The sequence below is a fragment of the Sapajus apella genome, unplaced genomic scaffold (genome assembly GCF_009761245.1).
Source record: "Sapajus apella isolate SASKATOON/1434 unplaced genomic scaffold, GSC_monkey_1.0 scaffold41, whole genome shotgun sequence".
Taxonomy (NCBI): Eukaryota; Metazoa; Chordata; class Mammalia; order Primates; family Cebidae; genus Sapajus; species Sapajus apella.
The window spans coordinates 9,483,342-9,506,778 of record NW_022436981.1 but is presented as its reverse complement, the minus strand read 5'-3'; the positions used below and the strand labels follow the sequence as shown (position 1 = coordinate 9,506,778).

The 23,437-nt window shown below is 38.8% G+C and overlaps 1 protein-coding gene across 4 annotated transcripts in view; it reads left to right on the top strand.

Moving 5' to 3' along the window:
• The window catches only part of PKHD1 (PKHD1 ciliary IPT domain containing fibrocystin/polyductin), a 496,842-nt gene that overhangs the window by 249,927 nt on the left and 223,478 nt on the right, over nt 1–23,437 (top strand). For all 4 annotated transcript variants that reach the window (XM_032299663.1, XM_032299664.1, XM_032299662.1 and 1 more), the window contains 2 exons: nt 11,059–11,124; nt 15,906–16,034. In XM_032299663.1, coding sequence (XP_032155554.1) covers nt 11,059–11,124; nt 15,906–16,034 — 195 coding nt within the window. The remainder of the gene's footprint in view (nt 1–11,058; nt 11,125–15,905; nt 16,035–23,437) is intronic.

The window sequence follows — 23,437 nt, the reverse complement described above, 5'->3', positions numbered from 1 at the left end:
GCAACCTCCGCCTCCTGGGTTCAGGCAATTCTCCTGCCTCAGCCTCCTGAGTAGCTGGGATTACAGGCACGCGCCACCATGCCCAGCTAATTTTTTGTATTTTTAGTAGAGACGGGGTTTCACCATGTTGACCAGGATGGTCTCGATCTCTTGACCTCGTGATCCACCCGCCTCAGCCTCCCAAAGTGCTGGGATTACAGGCTTGAGCCACTGCGCCCGGCCTTGGTAGTTATTATTAATAATATCTTTAATTTATGTTAGGGCATGTCGTGCTGGTTTGTAGCGAAACAACTGCACATGTAACCTGGATGTTGTGCTTTAGTCCAGGAGTTTGAGACCAGCCAGGGCAGCAAAGCAAAACCCCCTCCCTACAAAAAACAAACAAACAAAAGCTAGGCATGGTGGCACATGCTTATGTCTCAGTTACTTAGGCAGCTGAGGTGGGAGGATAGCTTGAGCCCAGGAGGTTGAGCCTGCAGTGATCCATGAGCATTCCATTGCCGTTCAGCCTGGGCAACAGACTGAGACCCCATCTCAAAAATAAAAAGAAAAAAATGCTTCACCGATTATGATCATTGATATAAGGAACAGTAGAGAGTGCAAGGTAGAGGGTGTCAATGCAGAGAGAGGCTGAATTGAGACTGAAGTTTATGTTGAAGGCAAGAAGAAAAACCTTTGATGAAAATCTGAGGTCAGGAAGGTGAGTAGTATGGAGGGCCGATATGAACACCAGGGGTGGACCATGTCTGTTTACGTCAGGATTAGCATGAGGATGAAGGAATCAGGAACCCTACCGTGACTGCAGAATCAGAGGTTGAAGGTTTTTCTTATCTTCTTACTGTGCATGTTTCACAGGATCCCAGTGTGAGAGTTAGGACTATCCACTTCATTTGATTTCCTGGAGTTTATTTCATGTTCCTTTTCTATACCATGTCAGCACTGGTCACTCTGAGCACCCTGGTACCTACTTGTTCCAATCTCAGCTCACTGTGAGGCCATTTCCTACAGTTGTGTGTAAAAAGGAGAATCTGGCTAAGTAGGTCTTCAGAACGACTATTTTGTTATAAATTGCTCTTAGTAGATCCTGGTCAAATTCAGGGGATCTTATTAGCATAACAAATTCTAGCCTCTGCCATGAATCCAAGGTGGCCATGGCTTTAGAAGGTGAGGCAATGGTCCTGAGTCCGTTCCTTGCCTCTCTCACTTGTGCCCAACCATAAGACAAGTGAGTCTGACCTACAGGCTAGCTCCAGAACTGTTAAATTTTAATAGCATCAGAGAGGAGAGTCTGCTGCTTCCTTGGTATTTTTTTTTTAAATGTCTTTGTCAAAAGGATTGTTGTATATTTTATTTGCTCTGAATTGTACCGTTCAAATTTTATTTCTGATTTGATCCATTCATAAATGTAACCTAAAACTATACAAACTTAGAATAGACAGAGATTCCTGAGATTGTTTTACCACTTCAGCCAATACAGTCATAAATAAGAGTAAATAGTTGCCATTAACTTTATGGCTATTCAATTGATATGTATTCTGGAACAAAATTTTAATTTCAATTGCTCTCTTTCCATTACTTAGCCTGCTTCCAAAGAGGCTGTCTTGTCCACAGGTCATATTCTGTTCATGAACCTCAAGATTATTTGAATACTCAAATAAGCTAAACATAATAAAAACCATTTATGATACAAAGAAAAAAATCAAATCATGACACTATAGATTTTCTTCCCTTCTGATAACATTATTAATTGAATTAATAGCAAGTTAACGCTATTATATACACATATGGTGTAAATGCACATCTGTGTAAATAGCTATGTACATGTTTGCTTATATGTACATGTACATCTGTATCTGTGCATATGTATGATGCAAATGAATGTCTTAGTATAAAACACTTCTATTAGGTAAATAACATTTATTTTTAAAAAATTATTTGTATTGGAATATCCTAGTATCTCCTCCTTCGAAAATGAGTTGGAAAAGAAATAAGAAGTCGCAGAAGATTTGTTGAATGTTTGATAAACTTGGAGAACTCTTGCTTCTTAAAGGGATTCCCAGCAGAAGCTTTTACGATCATCGGTGCCACCTTTATCCTCTGAGTTTACGGAGTAGATAGCTGACATGATCCACTTCTGTTCTCATTTCTGGGCTGTCACAGTGACAGTATGAGGACTCAGGAGGAACTGAGGCTCACCCTGCTCCTCCATGGCAGTGCACCACATGGCTAATACCGGGTTGTGCAAATTTAGCTGTAATTTTGGGTATTATCTGTATAAAGTTTATAAGATCTATAGCAAGGTGGTGATTAGACTTCCACATTTTCCATGCATCTGACTGCATTTCCCAGTGCCATAATGGTAGCTGCTGTTGCTGGTACCCAAGCAAGAGTACAAGGAGTAGAGTTGCAGTTCTGTGCCATGCGTTTTACATATTGATTACATTGTTACTTTCACTTAACTGTCTTTTTCAGACCACTTTCCCTTACAGAACCATGATTTAGATAATTTACATAAAACACACAGTCTATGCAGATAGTGAAAGTTAAGACCACATAGTCTATGTGGGCATATTCCTGGGATGAAAAACATGGGAATGTGGTGTATACAGAAGTTTATTTTATTGTAGGGAAGCTGCTTGATCTCTTTCAGGGCCACAGAATTCCATACTAGATTTCTTGGGGTGTGTGTGGTTCCTTTTTTTGGCCGGCATTTCATTGAGAGTACTGCTTCACTGACAGTTGGCTGAATTTCATTCACTGGTTGACCACTTCTAAGTGGGCCATCTTTTGTATTGTTTTACCACATCCTCCAGGATAGGAAGTTCTAGAAAAATCACAATTATCTTCATTTCCTCTCTGGCTGCTGCATGCGTGATTTAAGATACCTGACTCATCTTAGACCCAGCTGAGAGTGGAAAAAACCTGAACCCAGGCATTCTAGCTCCTGGCTGTGGATCTGTCCACTAGAGTGTGCTGCCCACTAAATAATCGTGGATCACTGACCAGAAAGGATGGTGGGGGTGCTAGGCAGGGTTGTGGGAGAACACATCTCATGGATCCCCAGTGACAAAGAAAAAAATCCTACACATACAATATGTTTTGACCCTTGCATTTTTCTTTTCTACCAAGGCAAGTTTTGTCTTTGTTCAGCAAACAGTTTCACGGAGTGCAGTTTTTTTGGAAAGCTCATGGCCAGGGCTTGGGGCTTAGGGTTTTAATCAGTGGCTGGCTGGTTATTTTACCTGGGGCATGGTGTTATAATTGCTCCATGCCTCAATGGCTTTATTTACACAGCAAGGTTAAGAATACTTACTTGTCTTTTGGAACTGTGGCACAAAACACCCAAACATATTCAAGGGTGGTTAGTATGCTATGTTACTTTGTAAACATTTTCCTGATAGATTACTTCTCTAGAATTTTTCTTTCTTTATAGAAAATTAACAATATCATGTGTCATAAACTCAGTGTATATGTTATAACCTTTTTGAAAGGGTCTCCCTCTATTTTATTACATTTTTGTGAGACAACTGAGATTCACAATAATATGACATATATGATATATTGTTCCCGTGATTGAAATCTGATGCCACTTAAGCAATTGTTAGCCACAGAATAAGATAACCTCGCTCGTTTAAAAATACCTGTTAGGGAGATTAGTTCACGTTGCCTTTCTAAAGCCACTGAGAATTTTGCCCAAGGAGCCACTTACAAAACAGACCACAAGTAAAGTACTTATGTGCACTATCGTTTGTGTTAGGACCCCACAGGGGCAATATTCGATGTGATAAACCATTATGAATATGATGAACTATTATTGCGTGTCCCTACCGTAGCTTCTATGCCATGCTTGGGAATGGGTATGACTGTATAACAAGTGTTCTTTTATATTTGCAAAGTTGGGAGAAAAATCCAGCAAGCCCATTTTTCCCATCACGCGATTTGATGCACTGACTGCTCATGTCTCTGCCTTACAAAGCCAGTTTCCCACTGCCTCTTTCCCTGCTGTTTTTTTCCAAGGATGTTTCAGTTCATGGTGAACTATTTTTATTTTTTAGTTACATTAACGCTATGAAATAATTAGTCAGCTAATTAATCTGGTTTACAAGCTTTGTAGGATTCTTCAGCTGTCAGTCAGGCCCAGGCCTGAGGCCTACATCAAGTCTCAGCTCTCTTGCCCATGTGATTCCCGTTGCCATGGCTACTGGCTACATCTGCTGACACCCCACTCTCTATTTATTGCTTAATTAAGAATTTCACGCTTAGCCCTTATCTGCCGCTAAGAACAAGCGCACACTGTTAAGAAATTCCAAATTTAGGCCCAGGCACAAGGAAAGCCTTTCTTATGGGCTTGGCTGTATGGAGCCTCTCTAACGATCCTCTCGGCATCCCAGCCGCCACCCTTCAATCAAAAACCATTAAATGGGGCAGAGATAATGAGCATGTAGCATATCAAAAGAAGGATGTTTGCTTGGTCCAAAGGAGGAAAAGCTGCTCAGCCCCATGCTCAGCTCCACTTCAAAGGGAGATGAGACCTCTCAACACTGAGGCCTGATAATGCCTCATTTGTTCTTGGCTTGACTTATGCAAAAGGTCTGGTATGTCAGAGTCCAATCTCACAGACGTGGGTTTCCCCCACCTCTTGCCTCCACCTCCACCAGCCCCTTCCCTGGCCTTCCGCATGCTCCTGTGTCAGCACTTAGGCAGCTGGGTCCCCCAAAGCATCAGAGGGAGCGTATAATCACTGACTCTCCTCTCACAATGGCCACTTGTAGGGGGGTGGCCAGGAGGAGGTCTTCATCACAATAGGAACACAATTATTGCAGCTGCTAGGGAGGGCTATGCTTCTTCCTGTAGAAATAGAATAGGACTTGCCCAAAACAGGAGGAGAAGATTGAGGGGAGGCAGAGGGGAGGTTGAGAGGGGTGGAGAAAACAATCTTGAGTTGATTATTCATAATCTGACTCTTGGAAGCCCGATGCAGAGTCAGTGGGGTTCCAGCAGCTGCTCGCACACAGCCTTCTTCTAATAATTGTACATTCTGTCAGGGGTCAACTTACTTTTGACCCTGTCCTTTTATATTGGTAAAAGGCTCTTTAGGGCAAACTGTTGGGTTGTGGCAGCGTGCATTAAACACTCACAGCCCCTTCCCCTTGCTGGATCCCCCTCCTGACCAGCAGCCGGTGATAAATTCATATCAGATGCTGTGCCATTCACAGTTGCCCTCCCGAGTTCACACAGCCCCCACTCATGCTGCAGAGATGCAGCCGAGCTGGGACATTGTGTGAGGCGGCAGCTGAGAAGGTCTGCCTGTGAAGCTCAGAGACTCCTGCGGCACCACCACCTTCTGATCTGAAAAAAGGACTTGCCTAGCCAGGCTGGCCAAAACTTGTGTCCAAATGTCCTCCTCACCACAAATAAAGGGCAAGAGGGCTGTGCGTGGAAAGGCAGATGGACTTCATTGTGTGTGCCAAGTTGCCTAGAAGAACTCAGGTCTCATCACGCAGATGGGTGTTAACTTGGGAGCTCTTAAAACTCAGGAATGCTTTCCTGGGTTTGAGGCTAGGCTCCTGATCCTGTCTAGCACTGCCCAGATTTCCTTTCCTCAGTGCAATGAGGGCCCTGGAGCCAAGCAGGCTGCTTGCATCGATCTTCTCTTCTTCAGCTGCTCTAGAAGACTCCCTGCAAATCCTGGAGAAAGAATTCTTTTACGATCTAAGGAGGAGAGAGGCGTCAACTGGCTCCCCTGATCTCTTGGGGAAGATTTTGTAGGCAGAGCAGAATCAGAATCTTTTTGCAACTCTGCAGCCATTCCCATGCTGAGGCCCTCTAAGGCAATCCATAGCATTCTAGTTAATAAATTAATTTACATTCTTATAGAAAACTCATTCCCAAAGATCCCCAAGGATTTTTACCAGTAATGTAGAGAATTGACTTCAGGAAATATACTAACTTTTATGGCAAAAATATAGATAACAGAACAGGGGCTGAAGATGTGTAAGGGGATTTTGCCTCTTGGTTGGAAACAGCTTTTCCAAAGGAAAAGGAAGGAAGAGAGGGAGAAAAGGAAGGAAGGAAGGAAAGGAGGATGGATGAAAGAAAGGGAGGGAGGGAGGGAAAGAGAAAAGGAGGAAAAGAAGGAAGGAGAGAAAGGAAAGGAAAGGAAAAGAAAGGAGAAATGAAAGGGAAAAAGAGAAATGAAAGGGAAGGAAACTTAGAATCAAATACATCTTTTAGGAATCACTCACGTTAAGGAGTTAATTCTCAACAATGCTGAGTTGCTAGCCTTGATTCACATAGGTCATAGGTGTTACAACCAGTATCCAAACAGCTTTTCTGACTCTAGGTTCAATGCTTTTTCTAGTATGCCATCTTTACTTATTTTAAATCAGAGCTTACGTATCTAACCTTATAAACCAACTCTTCTTCCTTCAATTTATAAGAAAAAACAATACTTAGTTAACACTGTAATCCTGAACTTTAGATATTTTAATACCATTTTCATAATTTTGTCATGTCTTTATCTTTTGTCTGATTATTTAATATTTTTCTTAAATCAATTTCTATACTGTCTAACTTTTAAAATCTAACCTTTCTTATTAATATCCATGAAGTCATGGGCTTAATATGAGTTGTTTTTTCTAAAATACATTACAATTTATAGATACTAAAATGGAACTTTTTATGCCTCTGAAATAACCACTGTGTATTTTACATCTTGGGAATATGATGTGGTCTGAAAGGGTTTGGTATCATTGATGAAAAGTAAGAATTGTGAAATAAGGTTCTTTTCCAGCTGGGTCTCGCTCTTCACTTGCTCCTGAGAACAAACAATATTTTGAGAGTATAGTATGAGAAAATTTGTTTAGTTCCTTACATTTGTGTTTTTTAAGGTTGCCTCATGAGTAAACAGCTGAAATGCTCATCCCCAGGACCTTCCTGAGAGGTTCGGGCTCTGTAGGTCCATGGCAGGGTCTGGGAAATCACAAATACCTCCATAGAAGGATGACAAACATTGCTCTGAGTCAGAATAACAATTGTTATTGTTCTCTGAGCTAATTAAGAAGGTTTAATTGAGCTAACTCTCAGGATTTCGGCTAAGGCAGACATATCTGTTGGTGTCTTGATCAAGTTCTTTTTCTTTTGTCCTTAAAAAAAATTTACTGTTTCATAAATGAATGATACTGGGATAATAGAAGACTCAGAGGTAATAACAGGATTTTCGTATACTATTTCTGTGAAGGCCTTTAAAGGACCATGTTTTATGAGGGCCAAGTTGCCTTCCACGGCTGTCTCTGAGGCTGAAATCAGACAGGAGTGTGGTTCTGTAAATCAAGCTTTAGCTGCCATGTACTAACTGACAGGCAAGCCTTCTCTGTGACTAAGACAAAGAGGTCAGCTTCTGGGGAATGAGGTCAAGTTCACGGAGCAGGACAGGAGAAACAGCAGGAGTATGCAGATTTGTGAGTCAGGACGGGGAAAAGATGTGGAGGAAATAGAGGAGGTAACAGAGAGGATGTGGATGAGTTAGGCGAAAATGCAGAGAGAGCCAACAGCTGGCTCAGGAAGACAGAGCTGGAGCTCTTGGGTCCAGGGCAGACAGAGACAGAAAGAGAAGTCTTGAGTCAGGGTGGGATTGCATGACATTTGCACATACCAATTGCAGTTGCTATTTTATGCTCTCTCACTCTGTAGTCAGTGGCTGATGCACTAGATAAGTGTGGCCTGAGTGAGAGGTGCTAATATGTGCATAAACTAAAACAACAAAGCGAGAATGAGAATATGAATGAAAGAGTAAAATAGGGAAGGAGTCTATAACCTACTAAGATTCCATGTGTTTTTTATTTTTAAATAAATGGTTGCTTATTTATCCCTCTAAAATTTTAAGAGAGAATTAGGCCTGCTTAGGGAGAAAATTAATTAATTTTTTCTCTTTCCTAGAGCCTTAAGTGAGGACAGAATTTGTCAGACACAGCTCATTACTCTGGTAGGCCCTAGTGTCACATATACTTTAGTAACTCTCTTTTCTCTTACCAGGAGCCATTTTCTTAGCACATTTTCCTCTTCATCCTAGATGTCTGTGTTTACTTCAAGTTTTGATCATATAGCATGCGTCAGAAAAAATTGGCAATAATTGGCCCGAAGACTTTTTTTTTTTCTTTTTGAGCATCAGATCTTCTTACAATCTGGGAAGGATCAACTACAATGGGGTTCCATTTATAAACATGGAAGATTAACCATTCTCATGTTACAAATACAAAATCAGAAATCATAAGCACTGAGAAAACATATGTACAATATCACAGCTTGTGTAAGGCTTTTAAACTCTTCCCAAGTCAATACCTTCATTCTCAAATGATTTTCATCTCTCTTTGTATTTATTCAAATTGGAAATGACACTTCACATTTACAGTTCTTTATAGAGTCGACACACTTAACAAACTTTAGCAGATCTGGTTTAGTTGCTTACAACTCTGTAATACTACAGCTCATCATGATTAGGTACAGCTGTGAAAAGAGTAGAAAGTAAAAGCATATTTCTTGAGCCTTGTTGACTGGCACGTGGAATCATGAGCATGCCACCATGACAGTATGGATAATAGTTAACATTTATTGTTCATGATGTGCCAGGCACTGTGCTAAGCATGTGCCATGAATTAGTCTATCTTTTCTATCCAATAGCTCTATGAGATAGACGGTATGATTATTTCCGCTTTTAGATGAAATGAGTGAGGTTTAGAAATGGCAAATAACTTGTCTGTGGCCCATGTGTAGGAACCAGAAAAGCCAGCATTCAGATCCAGGCTGTTGGGCTTCAGCACCTACATTCTTCCCACCTTTCACTGTTGTCTCTCATGACCATGACTGGGAAGAGATAGCCCTCTGACCCTTACTCATCTGCCCCCAAAGGGACTTGGGGCATGTAGAGGTAGTGGTATTGGAAATCAGACTTCTAATTTCTCCTGCTTTTGTTATCTTTTCTCTGTCTGCTCTGATACTGAAACTACTTCTCTTCACTGACTGGCATTCACACACTCAGTGTTTATGAAGTGATCAATAGATTTTCAACATACTTTTTAATTTTGTCTGGTTTGGGAGGAGGTTATCCTGGAGATGGGGACCATTGTGCATGTGTAGAGGTTTAAGAAAATCAATCACCACTCAGCCCAGAAGCCACTGGTGCAATGTAGTAGAAAGAGCTACAGATACAAGATTAAACCTAGGATTTCTAAATTGGTCCATGAAAATGAAGTATCTATATTTCTAGCCATATCTGATAGCATAAGATGCATGAGAAAAGTCTTTCTCTCAAAAATTTGAAGACAAAGCTAATTATTGATGTAACCTTAAATTATCAGTTGGTGCTCAATAAATATTAAATTGAGAACAAGTTTGGGATGAATATCACAGGATGGACTTAGAAGTGCTTTTCAACTTTAGGAGATTCACAGATCGATGTGAACAGAAGTGGATGAGTTAGATCATATTTAAAAAACAGACCTTGACTGGTGGCTTTATTATTAGTATTAAGGCAGAAAGATGGGTGAAATAAGCAACAGAGTGAAGGAACAATTTAAGCAAAGTCTTGGAAGTGGTGATAAAGGTAGAACATTTCAAGAGCATCCTGTCATTGCACCTGGTCCCAAGATGTGGCAGTGTAAGGAGGAGGACACAAACTAGTGTTTTATATCCTTAGAAAAACTTTAAAATGAGAAGATGACCAAAATAAGATTAGAAGAATTGAAGAGGTCTCATCACGAATCTCTTTGGGGATCATATTCTTTGTAATATTCTGAAGTTTATGTTTTATTTTTTTCCTGTTTCAGTTTTTTTTCAAGACAGAGGCTTGCTCTGTCACCCAGGCTGAAATGCAGTGGTGTGATCTTGGTTCACTGCAACCTCCGCACCAGAGGGTTCAAGCAATTCTCCTGCCTCAGCTTCCCTAGTAGCTGGGATTACAGGTGCGCACCACTATGCCCAACTAATTTTTGTATTTTTAGTAAAGATGGGAGTCACCGTGTTGGTCAGGCTGGTCTCAAACTCCTGATCTCAAGTGATCCACCCACCTCAGCCTCCCAAAGTGCTGGGATTACAGGCATGAGCCACAGTGCCCGGCTGCTTATGTTTTATAATTAGAAAGCATGATCCTGTTTATTTCATCTATGATGGAGGAAAGGGTTTAGGGTTCCGGGAGAACAAAAGTGGAGAGTATGAGTTAGACCAAGTCTTTGAGGATGCAGCCTTGAGCAACACGGGACCCTCCAGTGGTGGGAGGTGTGGCTCATGCGACAAACAATAAGGCAGAAAGGTAATTAACCAATAAGAGACAAGATGTGACCAAAAAATGGAGTGTGCGCACCTGATTACTAATTAATCAGGCGTGAGAGCACCTTGTAGATGCATTCACTATTTAATTATAGCAGCCTCTCTTGGCAAAGGAGCATATGTTCCCAGCTTAATCTACTGGTTTATACTGACATCAAATTGTCATTATCAGAAAGAATCAGGCCTTTTGATTATTTCCACTAATTTATTGAACACTTAAAATTAATGAACCCCAGTCCTTTTAAATGTGCTCAGTTGGCTTAGAAGATGGGAGGAGGATGGGGGTGGGGAAAAGGCTTCATTAAAAGGACAATTTGTTTGGATAAAGGTAAAGCAAATACATTTCATGGATGATCTGAACTCTATTGGTGAATTCTAAGAGCTGAGCCTACAAAATGATGGAGAGAAAATAGGATTTGAGGTGTATGCTCTGCTGGACACCACTGGCCTCAACAGCACATATGGCTAAAGGTTTTGTTTCTGTTTTTGTTTTTTCTAATTATTTATGCGCCAATTCTCTTGGAGACCTCATTGCAATTAAGTTTAATCAAATGAAAATGATCAAAATCAAATGTTGGAAATCAGTTGTTAGATTAACTAACAAGGATTTCATTTTTTTGTTTTGAAAATTTAGGTAACTAGAATTGAACCTAAATCCTTTTTTCTCACATGAGACTATCTTTAATATAAAGATGATCTTTGTATCACATGCAAGTTGTGGCTTTTGGTGTTTAGTTTCAGGTGAAGGCCGAGTTCAAGTAATTCTCCAGGTGAAGGAAGGCATGCCCCCAACTATTTCAGGTGAGTATTAACCCTCCAAATAGAAGAGTCTAGTATAGCAGAATATCCTCTAGTAATTCTACAAATTCCTTCTTGTCATACTGTTAATAAACAGGCAGATATCAGTCCTAAAGCTTTTGTGTCTGATAACTCTCTATTGTATTGCCCTGTAACTAAAATATGTATCTGCATGGCAAAAAAGGATATAAAGGTGCATTTATTTTTCAAAACAATGAAAGTAAGAATTGAAACATGTAAATAAGCACATTTCATAAATTATGGACCATATGTGCACATAAGACTCCAGAACTGCAGATGGGCTATTAGGCCCCCTCCAAATGGAAAGAAAAATTCAGGGTATCTCTAAACTTTAATTGTTCCTGGTAATTTCAGGAAATCAGGGTAAACAAACCCTCCTCAAAGGTCAGATGGTTCTGTGAAATCTTTCTAACTCAAAAAGCCAATTCTCAAAGACTAAATGTCTCCTAAGCACCTTCTGATGTGTTTCATTTTTTGTTTTTGTTTATCCTGTGTCAATTTAACTATGCATTTGCAGGAGGAATAAATATTTTCAAAGGCAGAAATTTCTTTTGATTTTCAGCGGCACTTTTGTGCTATGTCAGAGCAGAGCCCATGCTAACCAGAAAATGATCTCTTTTTTTCTATTTAAATTAATAGATAAATGAGGTAAGAGGACTGGACTAAAACTCTAAATGATAACCCAGATGGTTACTACTCCATTCTTATTGGACTATGAAGAATGTGATTCAAGATTGTTTTCAGAATGTTTTCTGAGCTGCCATCACACTTTGTTTTTTATGTTCCTTGTTCATCTCTCTTTGCCTTTAGGTGGTTCAAAATGCCTTGTTTATTGAATGGCTTTTATGCAAGTTGTGCCTTTTATGCAAGGGATACCGTGATGGGCAAGATGGAATGGACTTTGACTTTATGGGGTCTTATGGTCTCTTGGGGATGTCAGTCAAATGACTAAGTAATCAATTAACACAGTTCTTTTAAAGTAACTGTTATCATGGAAAAGTATAGTTGTCTCTTCTCTGAAAGTTTCTAGGTTCAAATTCCCCAAGAAGAGATTCGATTGGTTGGGTCAGCCCCTATTCTGTAGAGGACATACCTGTTGGGGTAGCTCTCATGCCAGACCCACTTCTGTGGATACTGGACCTCCTATGGATGGCCATTCTGGGTTCAACCATCTGTAGTCAAGGTGGTATGTCACTCAGCACATAGTATGAAGATTTCTGTACTAAGGATTCTTTGGAAGGATGGTGTGGTGTCTAGCATTCAGAGCTTTTTAGAAGGGGCCAATTTACTTGGAGATGCTTCAATTACAACTGTCAGTTACAACTGCTGATAAATAGAAAGCCCATAACTCACAGAGTTGTGGATTTTAACAAAGGCAGGGACCTTACAGGCTATCTTATCCAGTTGTCTCATTTTACAAATGGGGATATGAAGCTCAGAGATTAAACTTAGTCATATCAATAGTCAGTCATATGAGCCTAGATAAGAACTCAGGTGTCTCAACTCAGCCCAGTGTTCCTTCTGCGATACAATGTAGCCTCTAATGTGTTTAAATTGCCTTATTGGGCATGGATTAATTTATGAGTTATATTAAAATCTAGCCAGTTTTCCTAGCTCAGATAGTTTGGGACAGAAAACTATTTCAAAACACAAAGAGTTACAGAATTAGTACAATATCATTCACTAGGAGGAAATTTTAAATAACATACTTCCAAGACATTGCCTGATTCTCACAGTATGTAGTATATGTGTTAATGCCTAAGTTTAAATATGTTTTTTTTTAACGAGTAGCTCTATGTAAAACAGTAAAATGATTGCAATATCATTTTTGCCAAAAATAAGAATGAATGAACATATCTATCTGTGTTCATTCATTCATTCCACTGTTTGAATGGGTCAATCCAAGTTTGAACGAGTTAACCATCAATCTATGTGTTAATCCCTATGAGTATGTAATGCATATTCATACTAAGAGCACATATTGTCCATGGTCATATAAGAACATCCAGATCAGCAGGTGTTCTTTTCCTAACTTTTCCCACAGACCTGTTTTTGTTCTTTTCTTTGATTTCCGATAATCAGGCAGCACTTCTCGTTTAGAGTTAACTAATCCCTTCCTGCGTCTTCCAGACCTTCCCCCATCAGTGAACAGCTCATTGTCTTTTATAGTTAACCTTTCTTTCCTTACTTGCTTCTTATGTTCAGTGCCTCCCAATTAAAAACAAAACAAATTTGTGCATACTAAATCCTCCTTTAGCAGACAGCTCTCCTGCAAACTTCTCAAAAGCCTTGTCTCCTCTTGAGGCAGAACCATGAAAACTTGGGCACACGAAAAGCAAAGATGTGGAGGACAACATTTGGCTTGTATATCAAGCTCAAGACCACCTCAAATCTTAGCTGCTTGTTGAGTGGCAAATTTTAACTAGGGGTCACCCTGACAAATACCCATACCCTACCCTCAACTGGGTATTTTGGATCTAATATTGGGAAGGAGGCGACATTGGGAGAAAACTTAGAAAGGTATTTCAGTATTGGGGTTGATGAAATATTTATAAAGCCTCTTACTGAGTGACCCTTATTCCAAGACATTGCCTTATTCCCAAGGTGTGTGGTATATTTTGCATTAATTAAATTGCCTATGGTTTCTGCTTGACCACAATCTCTATACTTTTAGGTTATCCTGGGGCTCTAATTAAACCATGACTACTGAGGAATTGGGTCTGGCAGAAAAAATAATGAAGTGTTCCTCATATTTCTGACATCAGGCCCTTTCTCTTTTCACCTTAAAATCCTCTGGAGCTCTTACAGCCACCATCAGAGTTTCAAATATGGCTTCTAGGCCGATCGTGCCAAATTCATCTTCCGGCTCAGAGCTCTTTCCATCCATCTAATTCATGTTCATCCACTGCTTGCTGTATAGCTTCGTCTGGAGACCAGAAAGGTACTCCAAATTTCCTATGGCCCAGACTGCATTCATCCACTTCTATCTTAATGGGCTGGAAGCCTCTAGCCACTCCATCTTTGTTATCTTCATACTCTGGCCTCTGGTTATTTTACCAACCTTAGCATTGACCTCTCTTCTAGCTATGTGGTTCAGCAACACCAAATTTCTTATCATTCTTCCACTTGACTTCCCATTTTTTGCATTGGCTCATGCTCCTCCTTCTGTCTGCAGTGCAACTCTCTTGCCATACACTCATCACAACCACCCCTTTACCCGAGTAACTTCTAAGCCTTTAAAATGCAGCTGAGATACTATCTCTCTCAGGAAGCTTCTCCTGGCAGTGTCTTACTTTCTTTCTTGATCAGGTACCCTAAAAAGAACCCCCCTCAGTGCTCGTGTAGAGTTTCTATCCTAGTACTGACATAACACTATCAGCTCCTTAGAGGCAAGGGTGGCATTTTATTCCTTTTTGTATCCCTGCTTTTTAAGGGCAGTTCTAATAGAGAAGGTGCTCACTATTTATGTTGTGAAATTAGCAAGTCATGGATGTGATCCCCTCCCTCCCCTCAAAAGAGGAGGGAGGCCTTTTCATTCTACCCTTTTGAGACAATCTCTACCCTCTGTCTCCATGCCAGTAATCATATCCCAGGAAAGAACAGGTAGATATAGTTCAGCATGGTGTTGTGCATGATATAATATTGGACAGTCCCCAGTGGAAATTATTAGATTTACATTTCAAGTATGTGGTGGTTGAAAAGAAAATGCTATTTGATCATCAAAGGCAGAATCAATAAAAACTGGTTGGAATGTATGATCTGTGTGTAAGTTGCTGCCCTGAGTTTTGAGATTATTACCCAGCCTTTAATATGTAGGGAGAGCTGTGGGAAGAACATAACCTTTGATTCAGTCATTCCATTGAGGAATGTATTTGAAGAAGATAATCAGGATTATTGAGAGATTTGCATAGAGACAGTTAACACTACATTATTTACAATTAAACAGAAAGTAGAAAGAGCTTAAATGTCATACATTAGGAATTAAGTAAATTATGGGGTTTTTAATATTGTGATATGTAGCCACTAAAATTATATTTACAAGGCACTTTAATAATATTATAAAATGCATAGGAAAATAGGCTAAGCTAAGAAAAATTAAAACTGGATGTAAAAAATAAGAACAGGATTTTATATAATCTCAATTATGTAAAAATTCTGAGAAATTCTGGAAGGAAACAGACATATAAGGTAGTTATTGCAAGGTAGTGAGATTGTAGGCAGTTATTAACTTTAGTTGCATTTTGTAAATATTTCGTGGTAAGCATGCCATATTTATTATAAGGCAAAACACAAATATATGATAACAAAAGTGGGACTCTTTTCAGAAGTGAGGAATCTAAGGATTGAATAATTACTTGCTTTTTAGCTGACAAATATTTGTACAGAAACTTACAAAATATTAAAAGGCAGCTTCTTTGGGGGTGAAAATACCACTAGCATCCTAAAATAAGAATAAAATTTGGTTGAGACCATCCCGGTCAAAATGGTGAAACCCCGTCTCTACTAAAAATACAAAAAAAAAAAAATTAGCTGGGCATGGTAGCATGTGCCTGTAATCCCAGCTACTCAGGAGGCTGAGGCAGGAGAATTGTCTGAACCCAGTAGGCGGAGGTTGCGGTGAGCTGAGATTGCACCATTGCACTCCAGCCTGGGTAACAAGAGCGAAACTGCGTCTCAGAAAGAAAAAAAAAAAAAGAATAAAATTTGGAAGTTATCACAATAAATTAGATTTTCAAAATTATTTTTGCCATTTTATTTTCTAGCTTCTACTTCTGCACCTGACTCAGCTTTAAAATGGTCCCTCCCTGAAACATGGCAAGGTGTTGAAGAAGGCTGGGGAGGACACAACAATACCATTCCAGGCCCTGGAGATGACGTTCTCATTTTACCCAGTGAGTAAAACAACCCAGGAGGTGAATCACTGACAGGCTGAACCCTGATTACGGCCAGATCTAATTATGTTTCATTTCTATTGTACAACACAGCAAAGAGTATGGAAATAAGTAGGCACTTATTTCATTCTTCCTCTTTTTGAGGGGGTTAACGTAGGAGAGGAATTTCATGGACCAGTGAAATCCCCAAAAATTAAAATAGCATGTCTTCATTAAAAGTAGAATAGTAATTGCCCTGCTGAAAGGAGGTAAAAAATCCACTAACTGGTTAATTTTATTCACACGTCAGAGAATGGATTTACAGGTTCTAGTATCCTTAAGTTTGAAAGACACAGAGGGTATGGAAGAGAACAATTTGTTAATGCCTTGTGATCGTTTGCCTTTGTGAATTTCGACATACAGGACTGAGGAAAAATGACAAGTTCTTCAGTTGCTATGAGTTTCCAAAATTGCAAAGAAGTAGGTTAATAAAAGAGAAAAATATCAATCTGTGTATCCATTCATCTCTCTGTCTAGACCTATCTTCCAGTACACACATATATTTTTAAAAAGATGATTCCTTAGACATATAGAAACACACAGCCATACTTACAAAATTCTTCTTATTTAAAAGAGAGTTTTCAAAAGTTCCAGAATATCTCCCTAGCCTGAAAAGAAAATGTTTTTCATAGGATAATTATATTTTCCCCCAAAGACCTAATTACATTTATGGTTTAATTTGAACCTCTTAAGATAATAGTGAATGAGAGAAGATCCGTAATGGAAGAACATTTAACCATCTGTGAAGTAATAATAATGATAATGTCAAACATTTACTGAGAACTAACAATGTGCCAGGAACTGTTCCCCATGTACTAACTAATTTAATCCTTATAATAACTTTATGAAATAAGTAATATTATTATCCCCATTTTTACAGATAGAGAAGCAGAGGCCCAGGGCAATTAAGTCACTTGTTCAGGGTCCCACAGTTTGCAATTTGACAGAGTAAAAATTTGAACCCATGCAGTCTTATTCCCAGTCCTCATTTGAACCAATAAAGCACATTCCCTTTCTAAAATGACTTAAGAGTAAAATAAAAAAGGGTCACTGTGTTGTTTGCTTTATTTGTGTGGCAGAAGGAAGGAAGAATGAAACAAAATACACTGGCCACATTATCATTGGTGGTGTGTTTGTGTGACTGTGCCCAGAGACATGAGGGACAGGTGTGAGTGGGCTGACCAGTACAAATGTCAATTATTATTGTCATCCTGCTTTCCCATCAGCCACCTCTCTTCAATGGAGGATGTAACTTTTTGAATAAACAAGCTCATGAGTCATTCCTATATGGAAAGGAAAGATCTGTTCTGTCTCAGCCATCTCTTTGATGAATCTAGCCAACAGATTCGCCCTGGGCTATGGTTTTTCCCACTAAGCAAGCTGTTTCCCCCACCCCATGCAGGAAGCAAAAGATGCTTTTGAAGGCTGCCAAGCTTTTGGTATCCTTTGGGGTTTTTATGCCAAGCAAGGAGTGATCTTGGCCATCTTGCTTGGCACTGCAGTTGACTGTGTCCACTGTGTGCCCTGGGTGCCGGGAGCCCTGGCTTTCTCCACTATCCTTCATTCCTTTGTCTGTGGTCAGCTCATAAGATTATAGAATGGGCCTGACTTCTCTGTGAGACTGCTCTTAAACAGCACAAATCAATGCTGGGTGGGGGAAAGGAGGTGGGGCACAGACGTTGGATATAAAAAGGACTTTCCAGTTGGCCTTTCAGTGTTACTGAGAGAATCAGAAAAGTTAAGATTTTAAAAACATACAGTTATTGTTCATTATTTCCAGCTTTCATGTGAAAAGACAGGTGAGTGAAAAACAGATGTGTAATATATAAAAAATAAAATCCTTAGCTCTTGCCCCTCTCCTGTTCTCTAATAACCCGTCTTCTGTCTCCAACAAATGACCTGTGATTGATCAGCAATTGAATCCATTGTGCTATTCAGTTTCAGGTCTTATGCAGAAGCTGTTCTGCCTTGCTATTCCCTTCTGATTTGTGACAGGCCTTTGCTGATATTTTGACCTCTGATGGGTCTCTGAATTGAATCTACCTTTGCTTTTTGTGTGTGGTTTTGCCTGTTTCTGAACTCTTTACCTTTTCTGGTTCCCCTTGTTTCTTTCCTTCCCAGCTTTCTTTAAATCAAGTAAATTTGTCCACCTGACTCTGACACAAAGTAGACATTCAGTAAGCATTGTTTCAATGAAGTATGTGAACTCATTGCTCCCATTCATAATTCAATAGCAGAAATAAATCTTTGGGTTTGACAGGGTTGAGACCTACCACTGTAAGATTTTACAGTCTGTAGAAAATAGTGTCTTCTTCTTTGAACAGATTCCTAAGAATTGTGAAATGATTTTTATGATGATAGTAATGATGATGATAGTAGCAAATATAACTTGAGTGTTTGGTGTGTGACATGCACTGTAGTAAGTATTTTACAAGGATTTTTTTCATATAATTCTCCCAGCTGCTTTATAAGTAGATTCTGTTATTACTTCTGTTTTTACAGATAAAAAATCTGAGCTGCAGAGAGGGTAACTTGCTTAAGTTTTATCCAGCTAGCAAGTAAAGAAGCTGGGCAGAAAATCAGACTTTAAATCAAGAGTTCCAACTCTTCATTTTATCTTTCTTTTTTCAAAAAACTTGCTGTCCATAACTGCTCTGATATATCCAAATTAGGTTACATATTATACTGAATTTACGCTTCTCTGTTTACTGTCCACATTGTTCCCTTAACTTGAAATAAAACAAAAATAAAATCAAAAACTACTATTTGTTGAGCATCTACTGTATGTCAGATATGCTACTTGAGGTATTTAATCTTATCACACATGCTTGAAAAAACTTTTTGGGAGATACTTCCCAAAGAGGTATGCAATTCAATGAACCATTGCATTAGAACCATTCTAATGCAATGAACCATTAGTAACAGCATTTGCTTTGCATCTGGTAGCAAATGTAGTTGTAATTCAAATGAACACCCCTTTCCAGTTCAGTTTAGCAAATATTTACCAAACATTCACTGTGTTCAAGGAACAGTCCCAGGTGCTCATGATCTGGGAACGCAAGTACCGTACAACTGTGACCTCAAACAGTGAGGAATTTAGCTGGGTTCATAAAACACATAATGCACAATAATACAACAAATAGCTATAATAAATACTGAATGTGTTTAGACTTATAGTGTCTCTGGGGTAGAGGCGGCTTCATGGAAGGAGAGGCATTTGAAGCGAATTTTGAAAGATGGCGTAAGAATTAGAGGGGCCATTATGAGACACAAGGGCATATTGGGGATCCTTCAGGATATAAGATGAGCTGTCGACTAAGATAAACCTGGGGTTCACATTTGGCTTCTGACATTTACAACAGTGTGACTTTGGACAAGCTGTAAACCTTTCTGACCCTTATTTATAACATTAGGGCTGTAATTAATATAATGTTAAGAAAGATGAAATGAGATAACATCAGTGCACATGACCACAGCATAGAGTATTGGCGGTAATGGAATTACAGATGAAAGCTGTGATTTGTAATGTATCAGGTGTTCTTTTCCTTCATTTTTCCATCTGGCTGCCCCTCTTGGCCTCTGGTATTAGCAACACTTTGTATTTGCTTTCCAATGGCTTATTATTTAATTTTCACAACATCCTTGGGAGCTAAATAGGTAATAACTATTATTACAGTAAAAACCCATTTTTACATAATACGATTTTAATGGAACTGCTGATTTTACAAAATGAAAGTGACTGATAAAAAAGATTTAAGTGATACTTTTGAACCTCTAATATAATTTTATGGTGTTTTGTGTATTTTAATTCATTAATAAAGGAAACATGTAGAACATTCCCATCATTATTCAAATAGAATAGCATAATTTTTCAATAAAATTCTTAGGGTAAATTGCCTATTTCCATTTTCTGGGAAATCAATTTTATGGAATGACCTCAGACCCATCCTATTCCATAAAAATAGGACTTTACTGTACTAATAAAAGATATCACTATCTTAAGTATGGTACCATTTTCCTTCAAGGCATTCTGTCTTTATGGACATTGGATTTTGAAAGAGCAGTAAATTCTCTGTAGTACTATATGTAGTAAGCGGAGGTAATCATTAAAAATTTGCTGTTGTAGTTTAGTTCATGATAACTTTGCTTCAACAAGTAAGTATAGCTGACTGTCTTTGCTCTCTAAATATTGGAAGAATTGTCCTGAATGCATTCTCTATTTCTTAAATAGTAGAAACAAGCTCTGCCTTACTAGGAAAATCTCAAATCTTCATAAAGAATAGCTGGTCAAATGGTGAAAGGATCCCTCTAGTTTCTGCTCTCTGGCTTGTCCTAAACTGACCCGAGTGGATTTGTGTAAGATGCCTCCAGTGCTTTCTCAGGACTCTGTTTCGAATGGTACAGATGTGATATCATGTAGCCTCTAGCATCTGTGTGTGTGTGTGTGTGTGTGTGTGTGTGTATGTATGTGTGTGCATGGTAGAATTCACTGTTACATTTTCTATATTACTTTGAACTGTCCTTATTTGAATACATGAATGGGAGAGTACTGTTTTTCTTTGATAATAGTTCTTCTGTTTGTTCTGATTTTTAATATTCAGTACCTTAAATAGCAGAGAGGCTTATCAAAGTCATGTGGTGTTCAAAGATGGCAATATTTAATGCATTGCCTGGTTAAATTGCAAGACATCATAATAGGTTGGTGATACGAAGCAAGATAATCATAAATCAGAAAGTAATTTTTGAGGGGAGGAACTTCTATAAAATGCTGTGATTATAGATCTATTGACTTCATTTGCCTTTTTCTTATCTGAGATTATATGTAATTCAGTATTATATACTGAATTATAGCAGAGATGTAGGTCTACAACACCAATTAGAAACCAAGCAAATATTGGTATATTTCTGTAGCTTGTGTAGTTCTCTAATTTGGTCTTGTACCATCTGGATGGGACAGAAAAGCACTAAAGACCACCACTCCACTTATTCTGGATTAGCAAGTCAGAGGGGAAGAAACTTAGACTTGAATTACTGGAGTCCTTTTTGTGATGTGTGGCATCAGAATGGTGACAAGTGGAGTGAGTGTTCTGAAACTCTATCATTATCTGGAAAACCACCCAGAAACCTAACAGCATAAAAAACACATTTTACTTTGCTTACAGTTTTGTGGGGAAGGGCAAAGCCAAGGTGTTCTAATTTGGGTTCTTCCATGCATTGTAGTTAGATAGTGGCTGGACTGTGGTCATTGAAAGGCTCACTTTGACTGCCTTTAGATGCCTTTAAGATGGCTCACTCATACAGCTGGGGCTTGATGCTGGTTATTAGCTGGGAGCTCAGGGCAATTAACTAAGAGGCCTCAGTTTCTCTCCTCACAGGTTTATTTGTGGGGCTGCTTGGGCTTCCTCACAGCATGATGGCTAGATTCCAAGAAAGAGTAACCTAAGAAAGGGTGTTCCAAAAGTAAGTGGTCCAAGGAACGGCGTGGAAGCCACATGCCTTCTGAGTTGGTCTGGCAAGCTCAGAATATCATGGCCATAAATTCCTTGGTCAAGAAAGGTCCTGAGTTCAGCCTAGATTTAGGAGAGGAAAATTAGGTTCCACCTCTCAAAGGGAAGAATAGCTAAGGATTTGCGGCTGTCTTTAATCTACCTCTATGCATGTATTTATGTGTGTAAGTTTATATGCATGTATGTAATTAAAAGCAGATGTACCTGACTTAATTCAAAAGGTGCTTTAGAGCCTGCTAAATTTGTGCTGTCTTCCCTGTCTGGGCAGACTTTGTTTAGATTATGTTGGCTTGCATGAATCAGAAATTACAGAACACCAGGAGACAAACTGTTCAAAGGGTTTTAGTTTCTTTATTTTTACCTATGATGCTTAGTGTTAATTACACCACCTCTTTGCCTGAAAGTGGTATTTGTCAACTCTCAAAACATAATTGGGCCCCTGATTTTGAATTGCTCACTTTGCAATGGGAATGGACGATAGTTGTTGGGCTGAAACTTGTGGTCAAATCTTTACATGTGTGACCAGAGCCTCTTCTTAGGAGAGAGGAATGTGGTGGGATGAGGGAAAACATGGAGGAAACATATTTTGAGCATTTTCTTTCAGGGTAGACATTAAAGATCCAGGGAGATAACAGTTGAACTTTCCTTTGACTTTGTTTGGAAGGTTAACGGATAAGTGGTTCTTTATATTACTTTTGACCTAGAGACTTTAATCAACATTATTTTCAAATAAAAACAAACAGAAAAATCTGAAGCCAAAGATGAAAAGATCTTTAGAAACTATTTCTCCTTCCTTTTAGGCATTGTTTTAGAGGGAATCATAGACCTTAGTAAACTTTACTTGAAGGATGTTAAAGTCATGTCCTTATCACAAGAAGAAGAACAAGGATTTCAGACTCCCTGGAGCAGGTGTTCTCACCAACATCCCCAAGCAGTTTATTTTTGAAATGCTGAATGTAAATGAACTTTCCATATATCAAATCATTTAAAAATAGACTATAGAAACTTACAATTTAAAGCAGTCTAAGTACAAGATGCTTTGCTATATGGAGTTCCTTAATGAACTGATTACCTAGGAATTTGTTTTATTTTGAGGTGGATTTACTTATAAATATTAATATATATGTACATTATAAACACATACAATTGTTGAGCTGGTGGGAAATGTAGTGGCTTTGTAATCCAATTAAAATGAGCCAGGATAATGCAAGTGTTTTATAAAATGCTATGAAATATATTAATATCATTGACTAAACTTACACGATATTTTATACCAAAGCTGAGTGGAATCCTAGTCCCCATGCTTCAACTTAGTGTTTTAAATTGTCCCCTAAAATTAATTAGAGGAAATACTATTGCTTTATTTATTTTGTTCCTAAAATTGGATTGAATTTTGAGACAAAACATTTGGAGGCTAGGGAGTTCCTTATAGTTGCAATGACTAGGATTCAAATGGATTCTCCCAAATGAACAGCAACAGTCCCCTAAACTTTCTGACCAAGACCTGTGACACAGTGCTTTTGCCAGGGTGGACAATTAGGAGTTGGAATTAATAAGAATTTTTTCTTTACCTATGCATGTTTTTCAGTATGAAAATGAAATTTTGATTAAAATAACAGTACATTTCTTTCCTATGACAAAAGAAACATAAAACTTATAAATATATTGAAATGGGTTGGGACTCTTTCTAATCTCAATTTGTCCATCTCTGCTTGATTCAGTCATGGCATTTGTTTCTGGGCTAATTAGAATTCACTTAAGATTGTCTCTTGGGATCCAAAGTCATATAGGCCCTGACACTCTTTATGGCTTGCTAACTTGCTGGAACTAATTCGAGTTTTACTGTAATAGAGTGAT